The sequence below is a fragment of the Delphinapterus leucas genome, chromosome 9, assembly GCF_059928025.1.
Source record: "Delphinapterus leucas isolate spDelLeu-1000000601 "Yukka" chromosome 9, BTC_Dleu_Yukka2, whole genome shotgun sequence".
Taxonomy (NCBI): domain Eukaryota; kingdom Metazoa; phylum Chordata; class Mammalia; order Artiodactyla; family Monodontidae; genus Delphinapterus; species Delphinapterus leucas.
The window spans coordinates 91,402,430-91,428,046 of NC_143137.1; the positions used below are offsets into that span (position 1 = coordinate 91,402,430).

A 25,617-nucleotide genomic window follows, 5' to 3' on the forward strand; every position below is an offset into this window, starting at 1 on the left:
GATAAATTGGGAGATTGGGACTGACATATATACACTACTATGTATAAAATAGATAATCAACAAGAGCCTACTGTATGGCACAGGGAACTCTACTCAATACTCTATAATGATTTATATGGGAAAAGAATCTAAAAAAGAGTGTGTGTATATATAACTGATTCACTTGCTGTACACCTGAAAATAACAAAACACTGTAAATCAACTATACCCCAATGGAAATTTTTAAAAAATAAATGAAATAAAATAAAATTGGGAAAACAGAAATAAACAATTCAGTAACTCTCCTATATCACCCTGTCAGTGAGTGGCTAAGCAGGAGTTAGAAACCCAGTCCCATGTCACTAAAAAGGACTTGAATCTTCCATCACTCATTCATTCATTCATTCTTCTTTCCAAGCCAACACATCATGTTCAGCACTGGATTATGGCTTCCTTCCCAGGAGGCTCCCATAGATGGTGAAGCAGAGACAATTTGGGGCACTTACAAACCGTACCAAGACCCCAGAGGTAAGGATGGAGGATAATGTGACCTAACTGCAAGAAGCCTCACGGATCAGGTCCTTGGGCTATTTGTTCAGGCACTGCTCAGGACACACGTGCAGGAGAAAAGTCCTTTATGGGAGGCAGAAAGGAGGAGGGGTGTGTGTTTGCACAGGTGTGATGGCGAGGGAGCGTGTTTTTTCAGTGGCAGCGGCACCCTTGCACACCGTGTATCCCAGCAGGTGCAGTAGTACAGCGCCGCATCCTCCTCGGCTGCTCGGTGTATCCTGAGGCTCACCAGTGAATCACTTGGCCATTTCCTTGCTTCGTATCTTTCCTCACTAATCCCTTGTTCGTGAACAACATTTTCATTGGAGGAAATATACAGAATTCGGTTTAGAGGCTGCTCTGGCTTCTGTCGGTACCGGTGGATGTATGCGCTCTTCTTTAACATATCTGTTTTTATCTGGCATTCAAGAGATGCCGTATTTCCTTTTTTCTTGGTAATGGATGTTAGGCGTTGTGTTATTTGAATATCTCCACTTGTGTCTGAAAGAAAAACAAGAGGAAAAATTAGCGAGGTTTTGATGTTCATAAACATAGTCTACATGTGTTCTCTCCTCATGAAAAGCCTGGGGACTGATGTTTACATTTTCTGCCCAAAGAATTCAAGGTGATGATGGAACTTGTCAGCTTAGCTTGAATGACCACGTGATGAGTGTCCACCTGGAAGGGGTGATGGGACTGTCCGTGAGCTATCCCCTCCCTTGGGTAAAGCCACTCACATGTCCAGAGGGAGGCCACCACCAAGACCTGGGGCAGGAGCACCGTGCTGCCAGCTCTAGTCAGGAGAGGTAACTGAAGACTGGGAAGATTGGGAATATTGCAGAGCAAACCGGAGGACTGATTTAGTACGAGGAAGTGGTGCTCGGAACACACAGCTAAGAGCCATAGACTGCAGAGAAAGGGGCTCGTGGTAACGCTCAGAACATCCTGTGGAAATAGGCCTGCTAATTGATCAGCAGGTTCCTCTCATTACTGTGTGATTTTCACCAACCAGTGATGTTAGTGTTAAGAACCCCTTTTCTTGTTAAAGGACTGAAGTCCTTTACTGGCCTAACAGAGTGAGGGAGAGGGAAAAGGAGGGAGAAAGAGGCCTACGTCCATACTTGACAAGCCTCATGGGAAACTTCTAATCTAACATCTTTGACGGTCACTACAGTGCATCAGGCAATCTCAGATGTAGGCTAAAGGGACAGCTTATTTGTGTATGATGCTGCTCTATACTTTAGATAACCCAGCTAAAGAAGACATTTCAGATTCTCTCTCTCTCTTTTTTTTTTTTTTTTTTTTTTTTGCTATACGCGGGCCTCTCACTGTTGTGGCCTCTCCCGTTGCGGAGCACAGGCTCCGGACGCGCAGGCTCAGCGGCCATGGCTCTCGGGCCCAGCCGCTCCGCGGCATGTGGGATCTTCCCGGACCGGGGCACGAACCCGTGTCCCCTGCATCGGCAGGCGGACTCTCAACCACTGCGCCACCAGGGAAGCCCCATATTCTCTTATTTTTGAATGTGACCATTAAATGGGATCCTTAGAGATGCTGTGTCCTCGTAGTGCCTTAATATACCTTAAAAACAAAAGCCATTGTTATTTCCTAATATATAATGAGTGCATCCTCAGTATGGATCATAAAGAAATACAAACAGAAGAGAAGACAATCGTCTTTTGTCCCATCGCTCAGAGACAATTACTTGGTAACAGTTGGTACATTCGCTTACAGATTAATTTCTGTTCATTTAAAAAATTTGTTTCACATAGATATGATGATATCGTATATTTAAGGTTGTGCTCTGTCTTTACTACCTAATATGATACCATGAACATTTTTCTACTCCGCAAGTACTTCCTTGCAGTGTTCTGACTCTTAACAAGATTCCCTGGTTCACCACCACGTTGGCTCAGATCGCTTAGGGTCCCACAGATTCTATTCTTTTTACATAGCCAGTCCACAAAACAGGAGAGCATAACAGGAAATCCATTACACAATTCATCACTCAGTTTTCTTTTTTTAATAAAGATCGTTTTGTGATCTCAGATTAACATCTTTATTCTTTTTTAAAAAAAATTTATTTATTTATTTTTGCTGTGTTGGGTCTTCATTGCTGTGCGAGGGCTTTCTCTAGTTGTGGCAAGCCGGGGCCACTCTTCATCGCGGTGCGCGGGCCTCTCACCATCACGGCCTCTCTTGTTGCGGAGCACAGGCTCCAGACGCGCAGGCTCAGTATTGTGGCTCACGGGCCCAGTTGCTCCGCGGCATGTGGGATCCTCCCAAACCAGGGCTCGAACCCATGTCCCCTGCATCGGCAGGCGGATTCTCAACCACTGCGCCACCAGGGAAGCCCCATCACTCAGTTTTGAACCCTTGTTATGCTCCCTGTAGCGACCTAGTGTCATCTGCCTTGCCTTTCACGTTTCCTTTCCTTACTGCCTGCACCTCCCAAATAAACTACTTATACTCATATCCCAAGTCATCTATTCTGGGGAACCCAAACTAGGATAGGTAGGTATTGATGGAAGACATGTTCACATATTGAGGTATGGGGAAGTCATTCTTGTTTATACCTCATTTGGCTTGAACTTTGTGCTAACTAGAACAGCCTGTCTTATGGCCTGTCAAACATATATTGCACATTCGCTTTAGCCATTCAAGGGAAAAAAAGAATGCATTACCAGATTATTTGGGATGTCCACTTTGAAGATACAAATGAATGCCCTTCCCTTCCTATGAGGTCAATGCTAGTACTCCTTTGAAGATGAGATTTCCTTTCCAGACACCGAGATCAAGCTGAGTCGCCATGTACATACTGACCTGTCTCTCTGAGACCTTGATGAAGCGTGCCCTTGTCATGTTCAATGTCTGTCCTTTGTTCTGACAGAAACAAAACTGTTTGAGGCATCCCAAATGGAGCCGGGTTCCATTGTGGATGTGTTTTCCGGCACGTTCCTGCATTACGGGGAACTTGAATTTTCTGAAGTGTATCAAACTCAAGGACACGACAAGCCCTTTCAAAAACAGTACCTGCTCGTAGCTGCCAGCTCAGAGTCACCCTTTACACCTTGCCGACTCTAATCCTAATTACTGACAGAAAAGCTGTGGTCCTTGAATCTGTGTCTCGTAGGCTGTCTTCAGGTTAGCTCAAGTAAAAAAATTTTTTTTCTCTTCCTATTAAAGATGACTTATGAATGATTTGCATTGACAGACAGTTGTGTCCCTTTACTAAAGCCCACAGCTCCTGGCAGGTGACCTCTCTTTCTTTTTTTTCTTTTGGCCACGCCTCACTGCTTGTGGAATCTTTGTTCCCCAACCAGGGATTGAACCCGGGCCCTCGGCAGTGAGAGCACTGAGTCCTAACCACAGGAACACCAGGGAATTCCCAAAGTGACCTCTCAATACAGATACCCTCCCTGTTGTCATAGCAGTTCCGTGTCCCTAAAGGTCTAAAAGGAGAGTGACTTCATGCTGCCGTGCCAAAGCTGAAGGACAGAGGCTACACAGCCCACAAAACTGAAAATCATTACTCTTTGGTCCTCACAGAAAATGTCTGCCAACTCCTATTTTAGCGCAATTAAAAATAACATTTAGGGCTTCCCTGGTGGCGCAGTGGTTGAGAGTCCGCCTGCTGATGCAGGGGACACGGGTTCGTGCCCCAGTCCGGGAGGATCCCACATGCCGCGGAGCGGCTGGGCCCCTGAGCCGTGGCCGCTGAGCCTGCGTGTCCGGAGCCTGTGCTCCGCAACGGGAGAGGCCACAACAGTGAGAGGCCCGTGTACCTCAAAAAAAAAAAAAAATTTAAAGGATTACTGTTTACCTTCATTTATTATACTCATAATGCACATCATTTCTTTATGGAAATTCAAATTTTTGACTTATACCATATTTTTTATGCCTGAATAACTTCTTTTAACATCTCTTAAGAGTAGGTGGGCTGGCAATGAAACCCCTCAATTTCTGTTTTGTCTGAGAATTCTTCAATTCTCCTTGACTTTCTAAGGATATTTTTGCTGAGATGTCAGTTTTCCCTTCCAATATTTTAAAGATTTTTGTCCACTGTCTTCTTGTTTGCATGCTTTCTGAAGAAAGTCTACTATTTTTTCCCCATCTGGCTGCAGGCTTCATCCCCCATTCGGTAACTATTACCACAAAAGAAATCACATCTCCATGCCTGTGTTTCATCACCTGTAAAATGTGAATCATGATAGCACTGATGTCAATGGATTGTCCCAAACATGAGAAAAATTAGACCTAAAGGATTTAGAACAGTGTCTGAGAGAGAGTAGCAGCCTGAATAAATGGACTCTGTGGTGCTCTGCTGGTTCACAGCAGAATCCCGGGGAAAAGGATCCTGACAGGAGTCTCCACCTTGTTGTGTGATCACCTAATGCCCCTGGGGGTCAGAGGCCTGTGCAAAAGGAATTGCCCTGGTCGGGCTGTCACACAAACCCTGAGTGAGGAGTTAACAGTGACCCCCTTCCTGCAAGGGAGGGTAAGAGCCCCATCCCACATTCACCCCAAATATGTAGGGAGTAACCAAACTCTGAACTTATTCAGGATGGTCTGAAAGAGTTGAAGTAGCATGGGATTTGGAGGTTTAAAAAGTCATTTTGGGGCTTCCCTGATGGCGCAGTGGTTGAGAATCTGCCTGCCAATGCAGGGGACACGGGTTCGAGCCCTGGTCTGGGAGGATCCCGCATGCCGCGGAGCAACTAGGCCCGTGAGCCACAACTACTGAGCCTGCGCGTCTGGAGCCTGTGCTCCGCAACAAGAGAGGCCGAGATAGTGAGAGGCCCGCGTACCGCGACGAAGAGGGGCCTCCGCTTGCCACAACTAGAGAAAGCCCTCGTACAGAAACGAAGACGCAACACAGCAAAAATAAATAAATAAATTAATGTCAGATGCAGGCTTAAAAAAATAAAGTCATTTTATCTTGCTAAGCCTCAAATTATTAGTATTGAAGTGGAAAAAGTGAGAATTACGTTGCAACAGTGTTGTGACATTGACATAAGATGTAACACCACCAGCGTGTTTTCTGGCAATGGGTGATTTCCTCTTTGAGGATGAGCCATGTAACTTTCAAGTAATCTCTGGATAGTAAAAGAAATATCACATGCGACTCGCTCTCTTTAATGGGAGACTTAGGCGGGGCTCTCAGCTGTGCAGCCTCAGTAGTTGCTGGTATTGAGGATGTGGGTAGGCACAGAGCTGGAGATGGTTCTTGTGTGTGTTACCCAAGAAACTCTAACACTGTGGACATAAAACCACCAGGCACAGTAGTACGTGGCCTCATCTTCTTTCGCTAAGAATCTTATTTTCAAGGTAGAAGTGGAAGTGGGGGCGTCTTTTCTGGCCTCAATCTTGTTTTTCTTCCCTCCTAAGTCTTTTAGAGCAGGGGCTGTTACGACGTATGCTAGATGTTCTATACCCTGATTTGGTTTATGCCGGTACCAGTGGATGTATTCGTTGCTAAAGTCTCCAGAGGACACCTTGCAAGATATAAGTACACTCTTATCTCTTACTCCAGTAACTGATATTTCAGGTTGCTCCAACTTTAATTGCCCAAGGCCAACTGCAAGCAAAGAAGAGAAATTCCCATAAACAAATGACATGTAAAGAGGCAACGATAAAGACCTTCTTCAGTCTCTCCTGTTGACTGAAATGATTCGGAGGCAACTCACAAGCCCAGAGGGAGGAGAAGAGGATCGCTTCCAGGAGTGCCATCCCGTCCCCAGACTGGCTCCCTGGGAGGAGGTAAGAAAGTGAGGGCTCTGTTGGCAGGAAGTCTCAGGCCAGTGACAGGAGAGCCGGGCTGGATCTCGTGTCTCGGAAGAAGCGATGGATCAGGTCGGGTGGTTCTCTAGGGTTCTTCATGACCTGCTACGGATATGAGCAGTTCTGGTTTCGTGGGGTTTTCCTGCCCCTGAGTCCTGGGCAGGTGGGCTAAGTAGGCTCACGATCTGGAAAGAAAACCCTGAGACGAATGCGTATACCTGGGGGCGGAGCAGTTCTCACAGCCACTCCCCTCATCCCCCTGAAATTCCATGCTGTAGTAACATTGCTACAGAAATATGTACAGAAATTGTACATATGTAACGTTGCTACAGAAATATCCCTACTGTGTTCTTTCCCTATGTCTATCTTTCTGTAACTGGCTGGTGAGCCAGGACTCAGCTATGAAAACTAACCTTTATTTTTCTGTAATGCTACAGAAAAAAATCAGACACTAGAACATCTCCTGGACATTATTTTAAAATTTATTTATTTTTGTCTGTGTTGGGTCTTCTTGCTGCGCAAGGGCTTTCTCTAGTTGCATCAAGCGGGGGCTACTCTTTTTGCAGTGCTCAGACTTCTCATTGTGGTGGCTTCTCTTGTTGCAGAACACGGGCTCTAGGTGCACGGGCTTCAGTAGTTGCGGCACGCAGGCTCAGTAGCTGTGGCACACAGCCTTAGTTGCTCCACGGCATGTGGGATCTTCCCGGACCAGGGATCGAATCGGTGTCCCCTGCATTGGCAGGCGGATTCTCAACCACTGCGCCTCCAGGGAAGCCATCCTGGACATTATTTAATATGCCATGTGCACAAGCACTGGGGTATTTTTGTGTTTTTTTTAAATTAATTGAGATGTTACCATGCAAATTATCAGTCAGAGAAATCATACTTTGTTTACAATCAGGGTGCCTTCAAAAAGGGACTAGATTACAATTGCTAGTGGATCTGTGAGACAGAGTGATCTATGGAAATCAGCTTCACTCAACCTGGACCTGAGAACAGTCTCATGAACTTTATGTCACGTGCAGGAGTATTTTAAAAGCAATATTCTGTTTAATATGCAACGGTAATCTTTAAAATTAATATGGCACCTAATATCCATTGAGGACTTGCTATTTGTCAGGCATGGTTCTAAATGTTCTCTTATAATTTTATTTAGTCCTCTTAATCAGCCTGTGAGGGAGCTGTTATGAACATCTCCATGTGACCAGTGAGGATAGTGGCAAACAGACTCATTCAGAGACGTGGAGTTGGTAAATGTGATAACTCACATAAGTAACCTTTGTTTATCAAAGAAAATGGGTAAAGTACGATATAAAGAAGGACAAAAGAGGCATCCATCCTTTACTTTCAGTTTGAATTTTTCTGTACATTTTTATGGCTAGAGATGGGATTGCTGGATATTATTTACATAAATACACATTTAAGTGGGATTTGCATTGGGGCTTTATATTCTCTTCTCCTGGTTAACTTATGACAGTAAGCAACATTGCTTTAACTAAACTATGTGAATGCTATTTCTAATGACTAAAGATAAGTCAACACCTTCCAATACCACTTACCCTATCTGACATGAGCTGAATTATTTAAGCTTCTTCTGCCTCGCTTTCCACAGGTACACCTTGACTGCATATATATCTTTCAGATGTTTTAGGAGGCTTACATTATCTTATTACATGAAGAAAATGCTCAGATATCAGTACCTGGCACATCCTGAGTCTTCAGTGATGTTAGGAAATCTTGTTATTACTATAATCAAACAAGAGAAAGTTACTTTGTTAGATACTTTTTTACAGTAAAACCATAGTAGCTCATTTAGTAAAGTTAGGTTATCAAAGTACATAGTAGAAATAAAACCATTTGTTTTCTCAAGAATATTCTTAAGATGTTGGAGAACTCCCTCTCCTCTCTTTAAATTCTTCTATCAATACAACCTTTATAATTTTAATAGATTGTTATATCCTCATGAATTTTCTTTATATTGTATTGTGGGTATTTTTCAATTCTATTAATAAATCCACAAAACGTTGTTTTCAACGGCTGCCTAGTTTTCTACCCTTTGAACACAATGTAAATCTTTCCCTGTTATTCACCATTTAGTCCGACACATAAGAACCTACTGGAAACTTCTCCTCTAAGATGTGACGCACGGGGTCCTGCTTTGGACACCTCATACTGCTTTATGAGGCACTTTTGAGTACTCAGTGGGCAACCATGTCAAGAAGGGAGCAGAAGTAGGTTGACAAGCTTGTCCTCGAGTTCCTGTCTCAAAAGGGCTTATGTTTTCAGACCTTTGGTTTCTCTAAGGTCTGGCTCTCTACCTTAGCTTGTGTTCAAAGTTTAGGTAACCAGTAACGCCCTATTTAATTTCAAGAAATCAATGGCGGCCCACACTGAGTGAATAAGATGGACAGAAATTAAACAGACAGGATGCAATCAGAAAAGGTTGCCTGCATCAGAGGCAAGAAGAGAAAGGCTGACAGACTGATTCTGTATCAGTCTTTCCTGTGAATCCCCCTTCTTTCTTTCCATGGCTTCCCTGAATTAGAAATAGGACTGGAATATTTAGTAGACGGGATGATGGGGGTGAATATGTTGCCATGACTTTGGAAATTATCAAATAAATAAGGGAATACTCATGGCACAGATGCAAAATGATATCCAGGGGGTGCCTAGTACGTACTGCATAAAAAGAATGCATGGATTACAGGATAGCCCTTTGCTTCACAATTATTTGAGAGGTGGCATCAGAAAACAATAGAATTTTATTATTTTGTACTTTGGAAAATACATTGCTAACTTACTGGCATTTCACATATTCTGTGAAGCCTGCAACGACTCAAATCCTGCTCACCTGAGTCAGTATAAAATAATAAATTGTACCAGTGAGTGTTCCACAAAGGTGACTTTTATTTTCTCCATGGAGGTAGGAACCATGCACAGTACTTCTTTTTATCCTCTTATGGTGAAGAGGACAGACCCTGGGCTTCAGTAGCTCAGACCTCTACTCTGATGAAGTCAGGCTGGCACAGCCTTGAATGTGAAGGGAGGAAACATCCTGCTGCTCCCGCAGAAAAAAAGACACTTGCTCCATCCCAAATTTACCTCAAGTATTCTGTTTGTTATAGAATTGTGATCTTTAAATTTTCAGGATAACCTCAAGGTCCAGTTAAAACAGCATAGACTTCCTGCCTCTGCCCGATCATTTTAATTCTCTAAGCTTTAATTTCTTTACCTATAAGATGGGCAGAAAATGATTATCACGCAGGGGAGCTGTAATAATTACGTGTGGTAATATATATGTACCAAGTCTAGGAGTCCTGGTACGCAGTGATTCCTTCCCTCAGCCTGAACGATTCCCGGTTACTGGAAATCTCCGGATGGTGATATGATAAATGAAGCCCGTGTCTACTCCTTCCCAGACAAGACTTTAGTTCATTGGGAAGTTGTGTTAAAGGAAGATTTGGGAACGTCATGGTCAGAAATGCTTGCTGCTCAAGATAGGGCCTGATGTATAAGGACAAGCGAAGATGGCTTCCTGGAAAGCTCAGGAAAGTAGCAGAGAGAGTGAGGCAGAGGCTGGGAGCCCAGGCAGGAACTAGCTGAGTTTGCTCCTGTGGGAAGGCTGTGATGGGGCAGAACCCCGTCAGAGGCAGTTGTTAGGCTCTGTTGGCACCTCTAGTGCTGTGGGTCCCACCGCACTGTAGTCAGTGGCCACAGCTTCTTCTATGAAGTTTATGGTAAGGATTGAACTGGGTGCTTGAAAATTTTCTTGCCTCAAATTTGCTTTGTTTCTCACCTAAGTGAACTCAAACTGGGGTTTTTATTGAGATGACAAACATCTGATGTGTCATAATTTCGTTGGGTTTCTGCAAATACCAGTGTATAACTATATTTTCAAAGTCTTCTTCATACAGGATATGTTATTTGTTTTTCTGTTGCTCTGGAAGATGACATTTTAGGTTGCTCTAACTTTAACTGCCCATATCCAACCACAAAAAAAAAATTTTTTTAAGGGAAATTCCCATAAACATCTGACACAGAAAGTGGAAATAATAAAGAATGTACTTCATCTCTTAAGAGCAACTCACAAGCCCAGAGGGAGAAAAATATGGATGTGCCCAGCAGTGACATTTTCCTGTCTGCCTGACCATGTCACCTAGAAGAAAGCAGGAATGTGGGGTTTTGGAAGATCCAGGTGTCGTGTGACTTGGCAGGACAGGAGGAAGATGTAGGTAGGGTATTTCTACTACAAATCTGCTGAGGATTTGCTGGCACCGTTCTAAATATTTTTTTCGTATTCTTTCATTTATACTTCTCAATCTTGAGAGTCAGTGGTATTATTATCTCACTTTGAACTATGAGAACAGTGTGGCAAAGGTGCCTTATCTCACGTTAAAAAGCTGGGAGGGTTTCCCTGGTGGCGCAGTGGTTGAGAGTCCGCCTGCCGATGCAGGGGACACGGGTTCGTGCCCCGGTCCGGGAAGATCCCACGTGCCGTGGAGCGGCTGGGCCCGTAAGCCATGGCCGCTGAGCCTGGCCGCCACCCCTTTGCTTCATCTTTTGCTCTCTTCCCTTTGATTTAATTACGGTCTTTAGTGTTATGTTTGGATTCCTTTCTCTTTCGTGTGTGTATCTATTATAGATTTTTGGTTTGTGGCTATCATTAGGTTTATATGTAGCAATCTATATATAGAATATTTTCAGTTGCTTATCTCTTAAGGTCAAACACTTTGCACTTTAACAACTTTGCGTTTATACTCCACACCCCCATGTTTACTGTTTTTGATATCATGTTTACGTCTTTATATTTCGGATATCCTTAACTGCTTATTGTGGATATAGATGATTTTACTACTTTTGTCTTTTAACCTTCCTACTATCTTTATATGTGCTTGATTTACCACTTTTACTGTATATTTGCCTTTATCAATGAGATTTTTCCTTTCTCATTTTTCATATTTCTAGTTGTGGCCTTTTCTTTTCTACTTAGAGAAGTTCCTGTATCATTTCTTGTAAAGCTCGTTTGGTGGGGCTGAACTCTTTTTATCTTTTTCTTGTCTGTAAAACTTTTGATAGCTCTATCAAATCGGAATGAAATCCTTTCTGGGTAGAGTATTCTTGGTTGTTGGGTTCCCCCCTTTCATCATTTAAAATATGTCATGGCATTCTCTTCTTGCCTGCAAATTTTCTCCTGAAAAGTCAGCTGATAGCCTCATAGGCCCAGGCACTAATAAGCTAGAGGGAGGATTCCAAAATGACACTAGCCACCACGAGTGTCCTTGTGGTAGAATGAGCTCCCCCGAATGGCTGCTGCCAGAGTCTAGGTCCCCTGGGTGAGCTCTGTTTGCCTCCTGCCTCTGGGGAGCTCTCCAAGATCATCAGGTGAGCCTGACCCAGGCTCCTTTAAATTACTGCCACTGCCCTGTGAGATTTTGTGTGCGCCCTGTATGAGTGGGGCCTCTATTTCCCTCAGCTCTTTGGCTCTCCTGAAAGTAAGCCCTGCCACCCTTCAAAGCCAAACATTATGGGGGCTCGTCATTCCAGTGCAGGACCCCCGGGCTGGGGAGCCCAATGTGGGGCTTGGTACCCTTGCTTCTTGGGGTGAACCTCTGAGATTGTAGTTATTCTCCCACATGTGGGTCACCCACCCTGGGTTATGGGTCTTGCCTATACTGCACCTTCACCCCTTCTACCCATCTTGTTGTGGTTCCTTCTTTATATCTTTAGTTGTAGAAGATCTCTTTTGCTAGTCTTCGGGTCTCTCTCATCAACAATTTACAGTTGCTCTGTAAATAGTTGTAATTGGGTGTGCCCATGACAGGAGATGAGCTCAGGGTCTTCCTACTCTGCCATCTTCTTTGATAATTCTTTTTTTTTTTTTGCAGTACGCGGGCCTCTCACTGTCGTGGCCTCTCCCATTGTGGAGCACAGGCTCCGGATGTGCAGGCTCAGCAGCCATGGCTCACGGGCCCAGCTGCTCCGCGGCACGTGGGATTTTCCCGGACCAGGGCACGAACCCGTGTCCCCTGCATCGGCAGGCGGACTCCCAACCACTGCGCCACCAAGGAAGCCCTGATGATTCTTTTTACCTAGACTCGTTTTGTCTTTCCTTTGGGCCAGGAAGCTTCATAGAGTCAATTTATTTAAAACCCTGTTTCTTGTCTACATGATTCTATGAACTTATTACATCCTAAATAGGGCCATCCCATAGCACATAAGGCTCCTTTTTACTCATTAAAAAAGACACACACCCCTATGCAGAATTAGAAAAAGGCAGTCTCTTGAGACTAACATAGCCCTGGTCCTGAGGGTAGATGGGGGGTGGGCATGGGAAGGGATACCCAACCCCTAAGCACCCTTGAGCAGGGCACAGTGACAGAATATACACATGTCACCACTCAGTGCGTGTGTGTGGTATGGGAGCATCATTACTGTGTATAACTGATGTATCTCTTCCTCATTCTGACACTGGAAGAAGATACTAAACTTAGCAATTTAGAATAGTCTCTGCCAATTTTTTTTTTATTATTTTTTTATTTTTTGGCGGTACGCGGGCCTCTCACTGTTGTGGCCTCTCCCGTTGTGGAGCACAGGCCCCGGACGCGCAGGCTCAGCGGCCATGGCTCACGGGCCGAGCCGCTCTGCGGCATGTGGGATCTTCCCAGACCGGGGCACGAACCCGTGTCTCCTGCAGCGGCAGGTGGAGTCTCAACCACTGCGCCACCAGGGAAGCCCTAGTCTCTGCTATTTTAGAACGGTCTCCTTCAGGTTACTTCTTTATCTTTTTTGCTCCTCTCTCTTCCTTCCCCTCGTCCCCCAGAGGGTATCAGTACACATAGGAGGAGTGTGAATTCTTGTAGTCATCCTCCCGCCCCCCTTGTGTTCTCATAAATTTCCAGCTCTTTGTCCTGCTGGCCTCTGGGATTTGGTCTCTTCCGCTCAGTTGGCTGGTACAATAATCAGAATTTAACCTACCACTATTGATGCCGCATGTTGTACCCCTTAAACTTACACAGTCTTGTATATCAATTTTATCTCAATAAACATGGGGAAAATAGATAAAATAAAAGAAGCAAAAAGGGAGCTGTTTCTGAGCACAGCCACTATCTCCTTCCACGGGTGGTAACCTCATGGTTTAGTTTTAACAGAGGAAGGACTACAGGTGACATGATTTATGTAGGAGAGTAAAAATATGCTGCCTACGAATTTCCAAAATATTACCCTCATTGCACAGTGTGATTGTTCTTTAAGTCTAGGCTATGGCGTTTTGAGCCCTCTTTATGTACCCCGTCTATGATATTTCTTGCTGAATTAAATTCATAAAACATAGAAGATAGATGATTTTCTTAGACTTTTACCTTCCCCTAGGGGCGAAGGGTCCTAGGGCAGACTGTACAGAAACAAAGCTCTTTAAGATGTGCCCCAAGGTGACTTTCTAGCCATGACCTCTTGAGTGGCTACTCGTTCTGTCCTGACCAGCCTCTACCAGGCAGGGAGATAGGTCTGGGACAATCCATATTTGCTCACAAAATGCCAAAGTATATTCTTATAAAGTTAGTAAACACTAAGGGTATTCAAAGTGGCCCAATAGTGCAACTGAAACAGCACGGACTATTTTTTTGGACTGATTGCTGCCTCTGTCTAAGCATCAATTCCTTCTTGCATGAAACATGCTTATTTGCAGAGTTTTTAGTCACATAAGCTTCTGAACACATATGACATCTAACACGTCATCTGGTAGCCATTGGGAGCTAAATGGATGTAAATTCCACTATGTTCATTGTCAGTACCTTTGGCCTGAGCTTTTCACAATTACTGAAAATCTCTGGGAAATGAAATAATGCACCTTGCCTTTTCTTCTCTCTGAGATAATCAGGCCATTTCAACATACATATTCTCTAAATAGGAACCCATGTCTATAGGAAATGATGTCAAACCAGACTTTTGGGGGCACAGTTATTAACATCTGTATGGGTACAACTGATAGCCATCAGACTCCCTTTCCTCTTTCCTTTGATATGAGGCATCGACCTGAGAAGCACAGGAAGTGCTGCAGGCTGAGGCTGAGGTCTAGCCAGGGCTGAGATCTGGACTTGGGACCGAGGTTGCTCCATGTTGGGAAGGATGTGGTCACAAGTCATGATAAGGGGTGTTTTTGCTCATTGTCTTGGCTCTAATGATACTGTAGGTTCCCAGGGCCCATTATATTAGGCCTTCATTTCATCTTCTTTTGTGAATTTTATGTACTCTGTGGTTGCAATTCTTTGATTATAACTGACCTTAAATAAGGTTTTTTTCAAGTAAATATCTGACCCTCAAAAGCCTGACTTGGTTTCAGCACCTGTGTGGTATGGAAAGTTATATCTGGATACCCTACAGTGAAAACATATGTTTCCTTTCTGCTATTAAATATTTTCATTTGCTTCAATTGGAATAGCATTTCCAACCAAAAGCAAAATAATCAAGAAATAAGACATTACTTTTCCTTTGGTGGCATGGGTAATTCTATTTTTTCTTGAAGTATAGTTGATTTGCTATATTATGCTTCCTTCAGGTGTACAACATAGTGATTCAGTATTTTTATAGATTATACTCCATTTAAAGTTATTGCAAAACAATAGCTCTGTTTCTCTGTGCTCTTGCTTATTATTCTGTACATAGTAGTTTGTATCTCTTAAACCCATCCCCCTATCTTGCCCTCCCCACCTCCCTCTCCACACTGGTAACCACTAGTTTGTTCTCTATACCTGTGAGTCTGTTGCTATTTTGTTATTTACATTCTTTTGTTTTATTTTTCAGATTCCACATATAAGTGATAACATAGAGTATTTGTCTTCCTCTGTCTGACTTATCTCACTGGAATTTACTTTATTAAAAAATCCTCACCACATCTGAAAAATAGGGAAACAAATTTACGTTCCCAGCATGAGTGAAGAACAGATGAACATTTGTAGCCATACATCCTGTCTGCCCAGGCTGAGTGCCCAAAAAGGATAAGCAGCAGATAGGGAAGAGGCCCAGGAAAAGGAGGAGAGAGCCTCCCAGGGTGTGAGCAGATGAAACACATCCCTCCACTGGGTGAATTGGTATAAAAAGGAATGTCCACATGCACTTTCACCTTTTGGTTCCTGGACATAAACCTTCTGGCTATGGGTTAGATGTCACTATACTTGGCCCCTGGAGGAGAACGCAGCCAATCCAAGGCCACCTGTCAGGGAGGGAGCCCTGACCTCACTCTCTGCCCACTTTCCAGTCTCCCAAACAGCAACCAGAGAGAAGACCATTAACCTAGTCCATGAAGGTCTGACTCGTAAGGCATACAGGACAGTTAAGAGAAGTGGACAGTCAATCTGGAAGAGCAAAAGGAAGAAGTCAAGCACGTGGTCAAATAAAGCGGGCTATGTTTGCCCCAAAATAAGTAATATAAGTTGAAGAGTAAGAAGAAGGTTTCATCAATCTTGTTTCATTTCACTTTCCACAAAGCCACTAAGATCCCGTCCCTAACAGAACAGGATGTGCCACTGCTCCTTCAGTAAGAAAACAGGAAGCTGGACGGGTGTTGAGAAAGTATCATTAAATTCTGTGCTTTCTAGTTGATAAACTTCATAGAGAGGAGCATGTGTTTCTTTGTTATTTCCTCAGGGCTTGGAAATCCTAGTGCCCAAGGCAGGAATGCTTTTGTCAGGTGACACAGTCATGGTTTCTTTGAACTTCAAATTCCATCGGCCGAAATTAAATGGAAATCAATGATTTCCAATGTGCCCATTAGTGGAATCCATAGGGGTTAGCCTTCTGCGTCGAGAGCCGGTCGAAAGTCTATCTTCTCCCTACTCTCCAGGTGAAGATCCCATGAGGCTGATTTTCTAGCAACCTTCCATGAGAGGTAGAAGATCATGTTCTCAGGCAATAGGAGTGCCAAACAACCTTGCAGACAGAAACCCCTCCTGTGCAATGAAGTGTGAAGTTTTTGCTCATCACGGCATCTGCATCTGGACAAAACAGAAGTAAAGAAAGCAAGAACGTCGTAGCACAGTGTTAATAAGAAGACTGCATATTTTTGGCACTATCTGTACTACTTAGTGTCTATAATAAGGTAAAAAAAGACATTTAAGCCCAATAAGCCACCCTGAGCATTAACACTGTCTCTCACTTGCCAGACAGGATCACTGGGAATCAAGAGAGAAAACAAGATTTCATTTTGTAAAGAAGCAAAAGTTGTTAGAGAAGAGGGGAGAAAAAAAATGGTCAAGACAGAGCCCATTACAGGCCTTTCTAACCATCAAATTTCATGTTACTCTAAGTGCTCAAAGGTTTCTGAGGTATTTTTAATATTATGAAATGTGTGAATTCTTTTTAAAAATAAAATAAAATTCAAAAGTAATAAAAGTTTTCTATTAGACAATATAGGGGCCACAGAAGTGACATAGAAAAAAATTATCCATGATCCCAACCTCCAGAGGTGACCATTGCAAATTAGCACCCTTTCCTCTATCTTGGGCTGATGCTCTAAACCCATTCTCAGGGCTGAAAGTAAAGATCACCCAAGACAAAAGAATCAAATGGATTTCCAGGTGGGCCTAGCAATTTTCAGAATTGTGGTTTTTCCAAGTTGACGCTTAGCGAACAGACATCACTTTTCCCACAGTACTAGTATGTACAGGGAGTTGGCAGTAGATGATATGATATGATATGATTTATGATTTTTAAGGTTTTCCTAGACTTTACTCAGCATTAATTCGATAATATAATGTTGGTTCTATTACTCAAAGTCATTGTGAATCACCCACCTCAGCTGTGAGAGAAAGTTACATTGAGTCAAAGTCATCAGGAGATTTCAGGCATCCATCTGTACAAATTCCCCCATCCACCCATCAGGTAATGCAAACACCTCAATAATAATGGAAATATAGCCCTCACTTCAACAGACATTAATTGAGCCCCTTCTGTATTCGGTACTGTACATGCTAATCAAATGCTTTCCATGCTCTATGAACCATTTAATTGCCAATGTTTACTTAGGAGAGGGCTGGTTTGCCTCGGGCTGGTTTGCCTTTGGTGTGTGCTGCCGAAGTGTCCTTGATGAAGTTCACTTTAACCTAAAGAAGGGCATGAGGAGTAAGTGACTCCAAATATAGACTTTTTTTCCTCCCATAAGGCTTGTTGCTCCATAAGCAAGACCACTGTCAGTCTCACCTGTGTGTGCCCTAAGGGTACTAGGGACCTGTGATTGGAAACTTAGATTGAAATTGATTGGGGATGGCTTCTCAAAAGGCTTTCTTCATAGCTAGCTAATCTCTCTTTAAATAAACTGTAAGTCAGCCACACTATGACAGATGTGATGCTAAGACCTGGATATAAAGAGGTGTGTGTGTGTGTGTGTGTTCCTGTACGTATAGCTGCCCTCATCGTTACTTTGTTTGTTTCATTTATTACTAGCTAACATTTACTGAGTTCTCACAGTATGCTGAGCACTGGACCAAATCCTTAATATGCGTCATCTCAGGAACACTCACACAACCAGGAGGACCTCTATTTTACAGGTGAGGAAATGGGCTATAGCAGCGATCGGCCTTGTCACATAGCTAGTACATGTCAGAGCCCAAGTCAGACCTAGGTCTCTCTGATACAAGAGGCCAAGGTCTTCACCGCTTGGCTACACCCTATCTGTGGCCAGATAATTGTTGACTATTGAAGAATCAGAAAATGTAAGAGCTATTTGAGACGACAAACCTAAGAATTATTTATCCCTCCATTCTTTTAACCAGAGCAAATGTACTTTCATTTGTTTTATATAAGATCACATTTGAAGAAAACAAAAATCATATTTGTTTCATCATGGCAAAACAACAAAAATTATAAACCATGAGCTGATCTAGAAGTAACCAGCATTCCTGGGAGACTTATAACCCTGAACCGTAGTTGAGGACTGTCATTTCACTGGGGAGTGGCAGCCCAGCAGCCGAAAGGGGGCTCTACAGAAGTGACCTCCAGCTTTGACAAAGCATATGAGATTTGCAATGTCTGCTGTGCACAACGCCTGGCTCAAAGTGTCACACACTTATTGTGGGATAAATGGAATCTTAAGCCAGAAAATGCAAGACTCCCCAAACCTTAATCCAAAGTAGACTTTGACTTGGACTCAATAAGTAGCAGCATTTATAAGTTTTGTGCAAAATCAAATATCACCATTCCAGGGCATGAATTTGATATATTTATTATGCAATCAGCCCTGCTTGTGGTTAGATCATGGTGTGTTTGCTACATTTTAGCCTCTAGGAAAATGAATAGCATTTAGGGACTTCCCTGGCAGTTCAGTGGTTAAGACTCCGCGCTTCCACTGCAGAGGGCCTGGGTTCGATCCCTGGTCCCGCAGCCATGGTGCGGTCAAAAAAAGAGAAAATGATTAGCATTCAATCTAATATCCATTATTTTAATCCAAGGAGATAAGTAGATCATAAAAAACACTAATGAAATACAAATTGACTCATACAAGAAAATGTCACAGATAACGTGGTATATATATCTTGGCAGAAAATAAAAGAGTGAGTAGCAGAGATTGACTCAGATGAATAAACATGGGTGCCCTGGGAAAGCCTGTTGAGAGCAAGATGATTCCCTGAAAACATAACCCTGGTTATTTGCACATACTTCTGAAAGCTTCCTCTAAGAAAATATAGGATTTGGCCACTTCACATAGAGTCACCTATATAAAAGTTGATCTAGAAAACTGTACAGAAGCATACAGGTGGTAACTGTGGTTTCCTAACTCACAATAGTGAATGAAAACCCAATGATTTTTGTGACCATCTATAGGGGTGGGATAGGGAGGGTGGGAGGGAGACGCAAGAGGGAGGAGATATGGGGATATATGTTCATGTATAGCCGATTCACTTTGTTATAAAGCAGAAACTAACACACCACTGTAAAGCAATTATACTCCAATAAAGATGTTAAAAAAAAACAACCCAAGGATCATTTATTGAATGACGTGACTCTAATGTCTGCTACTGTGCACTTCCCAGAGGGCACAATAGTAGGTGGCCGCGTCTTGTTCCTGTACATTGTGAATGGTGAGGGTCGACGTAGAAGTTTCGGGTTTCTTGTCTGCCTCAAACTTGCCCAGTGTAACGTCTGATTCCCTTCTGACGGTGTTGTTAGATAAAATGTGTAGCAGGTGCTGCATGGCTTCACCAGGTCTGTCTTGATACCAATATACAGACACTTTAGAAATGGTTACACCAGATACCACGCATTCCAGGCGGGCTGTTTTTGACAGCTTTTTGGTACTGGAGAGTTGAGGTTGCTCTAGATGACCTGCACCATACACACATACTGGAAAAAAAAAAAAAGGAGGAGAGCAAATAAACCAGAACCTTGGAATTTTTTAAAATGACAAAATTAGAGAATATTGGTCAAAGGCTATTAAGGGAAGAAAACAACTTACAAGCCCCAAGGACTGTCAGAGTGAGCACGTGGAACAGCGACGGCATGTCTGCAGGAACTGTGCTCTCCTCCAGGACAGCCTGGAAGCGCTGCTGAGAATAGTTTCAGACCAGTGGGGCTTGGCTGAGTCAATCAAGTCTAACTTCCTATTGGTGACGGTGACACGGCTCTTTCCTCATTGTGAAGGAGGGTTTCTCACCACCTGCTATTACACCCTCTCCAAGACAGTAGTTCAAGCTCCTCCAGCTTACTATATAGACCACACAGATGGCCACCTTAGAACTCTGACGGGACTCATTTTTCCAAGCGGTATTCATGAATCTGCCATGACGTGCAAGGCATTATGCTAAGTTCTTTGGGTGTAATAAAGATGCAAAGATAGGGCATCTAAACGTGGAGAGCTGTCTAATGTGGAGATGGGGTGACAATGCCGTGATCGTGGTATTTATTCTCTCTTTTCTCCCACTGCCTTTCGCAGAAGAAATCCTCCATAACCCCAGAGAGGTGGCAGGCCAAAGCTGGTGAGGAAAGAAGGAGGGTGATCTGGGCTGGGTTATGCATCATTGGGCCCACAGAGAACTTCTGTAACCAGCTGGAGAGACTTCGGTTCATCTGTCTGCTTACATCTGCTCAGTTACCCACACACACCTACAGCATAGGGTGCTACTGACCACCTTCAGGGTCTGGAGACTCCATTCCAGTTTGTTTGCTTCCATTTAAATTTCAGGTTTATGTCTTCCCCCTTGGCTCCCTGGATGATATATCAAATCCCAGTTTCTCGTCTGTGAAACAGGATTTCCTCTTTCTGGATTCCTGAGTTTCCTTTCAGTCTGGTTTTCTTTCTCTAACCCCAAGATATTTCACCTGTTTAGGGTATTTTTAAGAAATTAAGGGTTTAGTCTCTGGATCATCAGAAGGTTTCATTTGAAAGTGACAGGTTCTGATAGGTTCAGACGAAAGGAGGGGACACTGCTGGCTCAGATAAACTCCACGTGGCTGCCAGCCTTCCAGACTTCCTTGTCAGGTGAATGGTCCCGTCCTGGGGCTCTGCCTGGGGTCCCCGGCTCTCTGGACAGACAGCAACGTAACCCCATCAACAGTGGGCTGAGGGGAGATGGTCCTTCTCAGGACAGAGTCACCAAATAGGGACATTTGCAGAGTCCGGCATGAGACCCTGTAATTCTGTGAGGCTATATTGCTTTGGAAAAGATAGAATGACAGCTGGAATCCAAGAACTGCCACTTGAAGGATGTGTGTCCTTGGGCAAGTCACTGTAAATGGGAACAATGGTGTTTACTCTGGTTATGCTGTCCACCCTGTGCCAGGGATTGTGTCAAGTTGTTTGTTTTTTAAATAAATACTATCTAAGCTGATCTTAAGTACCATTTAATTCTTATAACATTTTAATCCTTGTAATAATACTTCAAAGTACTTATATTCAACCACATTTGACAGATGAGAGAATCAGAATCTTAAAACATTTCATCTGCTCGGGATCTTTTTTTTTTTTTACATCTTTATTGGAGTATAATTGCTTTACGGTGGTGTGTTAGTTTCTGCTTTATACCAAAGTGAATCAGCTATACGTATACATATATCCCCATATCCCCTCCCTCTTGCGTCTCCCTCCCACCCTCCCTATCCCACCCCTCTAGGTGGTCACAAAGCACCGAGCTGATCTCCCTGTGCTATGCAGCTGCTTCCCACTAGCTATCTATTTTACATTTGGTAGTGTATATATGTCCATGCCACTCTCTCAATTCACCCCAGCTTACACTTCCCCCTCCCCGTGTCCTCAAGTCCATTCTCTATGTCTGTGTCTTTATTCCTGTCTTACCCCTATGTTCTTCATAACCTTTTTATTTTTTTTTAGATTCCATATATATGTGTTAGCATATGACATTTGTTTTTCTCTTCCTGACTTGCTTCCCTCTGTATGACAGTCTCTGGGTCCATCCACCTCACTACAGATAACTCAATTTCGTTTCTTTTTATGGCTGAGTAATATTCCATTGTATATATGTGCCACATCTTCTTTATCCATTCATCTGTCGATGGACACTTAGGTTGCTTCCATGTCCTGGCTATTGTAAATAGAGCTGCAATGAACATTGTGGTACATGACTCTTTTTGAATTTTGGTTTACTCAGGGTATATGCCCAGTAGTGGGATTGCTGGGTCATATGGTAGTTCTATTTTTAGTTTTTTAAGGAACCTGTGTACTGTTCTCCATAGTGGCTGTATCAATTTACATTCCCACCAACAGTGCAAGAGGGTTCCCTTTTCTCCACACCCTCTCCTGCATTTATTATTTGCAGATTTTTTAATGATGGCCATTCTGCTCAGGGTCATTTAAGAAGTAGGTAATGGAGCCTGGATTCAAACCCAAGTCTAACAAATTACAAAGCCTGTGCCAACATCTGTTCAATACATAAAGGTGATATATATGTGTGTGTGTGTGTGTATATATATATATATATATATACACACACACACACACATATATATATATATGATGTCTTTTAAAATTATAATATGCAAGGGACCATGAAGAAAATTTCAGAAATATTACAGAAACTCAAGAATAACTCTCACACACCAACACACAAAGATTATAAGATATTCTTGAAGAACCTACATTCATTAACGTGGTTGACCTCAAAAAGTAAAAGAAATTTCTTCTAACACTTTTGATTTAATAGTTGATGGCCTTTTAAAAAGCCTAATTTTCTTGAGGTTGTAACAGAAATCATTGATCCATTAAATGATAACAAATACCCTTTATTGAATGTGAAACATTGTACATACTTATCCCTCCTTTGCAAGCATAAAAGCATACTTATGCCCATTTTACAGATGAAACAGAGGCTTAGAGAGGTTAAGTAACTTACTCGAGGTTGCCTAGGGAATAAAGACACACCAAGAATTTGAGCCAAGTCAGCCAGTCTCCAGAGCCGGTGCCCTAAGTAACATGCTTGGCTGTTTATGATTCAGGAATTACTTTGTCTCCTCACTGGACTGTTTCATTTTAATGCAAACTGTGGGGTTACTGTACATTGGATCTGTTCTCAATTCGTGCTTCCTGCTTACAAAGTGCAGTAGTATTTGGATGCATTCACTTACGCTAACTTCTAGCACCCCCTTTTGGCCATAGGAGATATGTCATACATGTTATATTCCCCTGCATCGGAGCCCCAGTAAGTGATGTCTGTTAACAGCAGACTCAGCATGATGAATGAAAGTGCCCTGGAATGCAAGGCAGGAAACTTGTTTTTCCAATTGTATTCCTAATATGCTTGGTATTTTTAAGCAAGAGACTCCTCCTTGCAAGGCCCCCATTTCCCCAGCCTCAAAATGAGAGGAGAGGGTGATGTTTTTGGTCTCTTCCAATTCCAATAATTTGTGATTCTGAACTGAATTGACACTCCAGTTGTTGAAATAACAGGTGTGGCAGGATGCAAAAGATGAAATCTTATCATTTTGGTTTTGATGTAATAATAATGCATGTTGCTTGCTTCCTCTTGACAATAACTGCTCTAGAAAACTTTTATTCTGAGTAGGTTCCTTTGCAAAACGCCATTAATTCCTAAGTGTATTGTGAGGGTATATATAGCCACTGGCTTTGTTACCCAGCCTGACCACTACAGAAAGTACTTCCTCCAGCAAACTTGTCCCAAGCCGGTGCAAAGGAAATGCTCAAATATCGCACCTGGAAAAGATGCAAACGTTGAGGCATGGAGAGAGCCCAACGTGCTCACGCGCACGCACACACACACGTGCACACACAGGTATATGTACATGACTACAGTACATACCCAAAGCTGAATTATGCTGATTATCATAGGTAATTGGTTCTGGCTCTGTTGAGAAACTAAGAGAGAAGACCTTCAGTAAATCTAAATATGCCTACAAAATAGAATTCTCTTGGGGATATTTAGAATTTGCCATCTGTCTGTACCACCCCCATGCTTCAAGTTTATTTATAATTTTAAAGTGTTGTAATGTTTCATGGTTTTTAAAAACCAAAAGGATTATCAACAACATACTCAGTATGCCTGTCTCTGAGGGACATGGTAGTTGACTATGGTTTGGAAAACATCTTGGCTAAAAACTAGATTCTCACACCTTCTTTCATTTTCATTTCACAGAGACCCCCAAAGGCTTGTGTCAATACCTGACTCCAGTTTTTAAATGCAGGAGCATCCTCATTCTGGGTTTGCTTTAATTGTCTTGGAGGAGAACATTGCCTTGATGGTAAGGTCAACTCCATGACTAGTGCACCATGGCCAGGTCCAGCTAGACATCCGTTGGTAGCCAGTGTACCTGAATTTTCCCTGAAGAAGGAAAAAGTTGGGTTGTCCACAACCACTGAAGAAAATGAACCAATTCCCCTTGGGTTAACCTGATCTTAATTTACCAGTTGAAACCATTCTTGAGATTGAGGGGAGATAGGTTGTCGACAATTAAGTCTCAAAGCTCAAATATGAGGTTTTGATGGCTTGTCCTGGAATTAGCATTCTCTGAGTTTCTCCATGGTATATATTTTCTGATTGCTTTTTGGGTTTTGTGTATTTTTTAACCTTCATTCTCATTTTTGTGTGTGTCATATTTCTCAGTGTAGAGCACACTATCACCATTAATCTGTACCAGTCATGTTACATAGTTTTACATATTTGTTATTTATTTTATTCTTTTTTCCCCTTCTTTCCCTATTCCAGTTCCTCCATAGATGCTCGATCTGTTATGTCCTTCAAGCTTATGTATCTGGGAAAACTAGAGTATCATTTGTGAAGAATGTATTTTTGCGTTGATATAAATGGCACAGCAACCTTACCTGCCTGTGTCTGTACATCTGTCTGCTCACCTGGTTTACTGCTCTTCACAGCTCGCTGCATCCATCCCCCAGGGACCAGCACATCACCTGCTGCCCGCTCCTGGACATCCCCAGCTATGCAGTGACTGACACCTCAGAGGATCTCTTCATGCCCAGAGTAAGCAATTCCCTGGGAAGGTAACCCCAGGGTTGTAGGTCACAGGGACTACACATACACATGTTCACTAAATACCGTCAGTGCTATGTTAGCTGACATTTTAATTTTCACCAACCTGCTGGCTACCAAGCAGTATCTCACTAGTCTATGAGATTATTGGCACTGGTCTGATTATTAGGAAGCTGAAGGTCTCCTTTTATGCCTGGTATCCACTCAAGTGTCTCCTCCAGAGCCTTGCCTATTCAAGTTCTTAATACAGAGCAAAAAGAAGGGTGGATAGCAGAGGGGCAAACCTATGTTAGAGCCAGGATGCCTAGGCTATAGCCTGGCCCTGCTGTTTATTGGCTGTGTGACCTGGAGGAAGTTCCTTCATGTCACTCACTGTACCTTAGCCTCATTTACAAAAGGGAAAAACAGCAACTACCTCACAGATTAATGAAGATTAATACTTGCAGAACACTTAGGTGAGTGTCTGGTAAATAATAGACATGCAATAAATGTTAGTTATTATATACTATATATTATATAATAATATACTATAATATATAATACTGTATATTATTACATAATATGTATATTATACTTACTATTACAAGTAATTTATTAATATTATAAATACAAAGATAAATAACAAACATAAGTGAATTATTAAAATTGTATTAAGATAATACTAATTATTAGTTTTTTGTTGACTTGAATAAGTTTAAGATACTTATCTTAAAGATATAAGTATCTTAAACTTATAAGATACTTATCTTTTGTGACTTTCGGCTGTCATGAATATTCTCAGCAAATCTATCATCTCTCTACTGATTTTGTCTCAAGCATCATTCATTAGATAGAAATTCTCAATTTTGTAGTCAAACCATTTTTTGGC

General features: G+C 42.6%; 1 protein-coding gene and 1 long non-coding RNA gene across 6 annotated transcripts in view; one reads left to right on the forward strand and one right to left on the reverse strand.

Moving 5' to 3' along the window:
- Positions 1-6,466, reverse strand: part of TARP (TCR gamma alternate reading frame protein) — a 28,704-nt gene extending 22,238 nt beyond the window's left edge. Inside the window, exons 1-2 of the mRNA XM_089917832.1 lie at positions 6,213-6,466; positions 5,797-6,103 (exon numbers count right to left, since the gene is read on the reverse strand). Of these exons, the coding sequence (XP_089773958.1) occupies positions 5,797-6,103; positions 6,213-6,255 (350 nt within the window). The 5' untranslated portion in view covers positions 6,256-6,466. The remainder of the gene's footprint in view (positions 1-5,796; positions 6,104-6,212) is intronic.
- The window catches only part of LOC111184484 (uncharacterized), a 39,924-nt gene continuing 19,046 nt past the window's right edge, over positions 4,740-25,617 (forward strand). The window contains exons 1-5 of one of the 5 annotated variants that reach the window (XR_002647265.3): positions 4,740-6,285; positions 16,145-16,399; positions 17,743-17,846; positions 23,898-24,003; positions 24,635-24,740. This is a non-coding gene — a long non-coding RNA (uncharacterized LOC111184484). Of the gene's footprint in view, positions 6,286-16,144; positions 17,847-23,897; positions 24,004-24,634; positions 24,741-25,617 lie in introns of all 5 variants that reach the window. The other 4 variants (XR_002647258.3, XR_002647260.3, XR_002647262.3 and 1 more) reach the window with 4 other exon arrangements.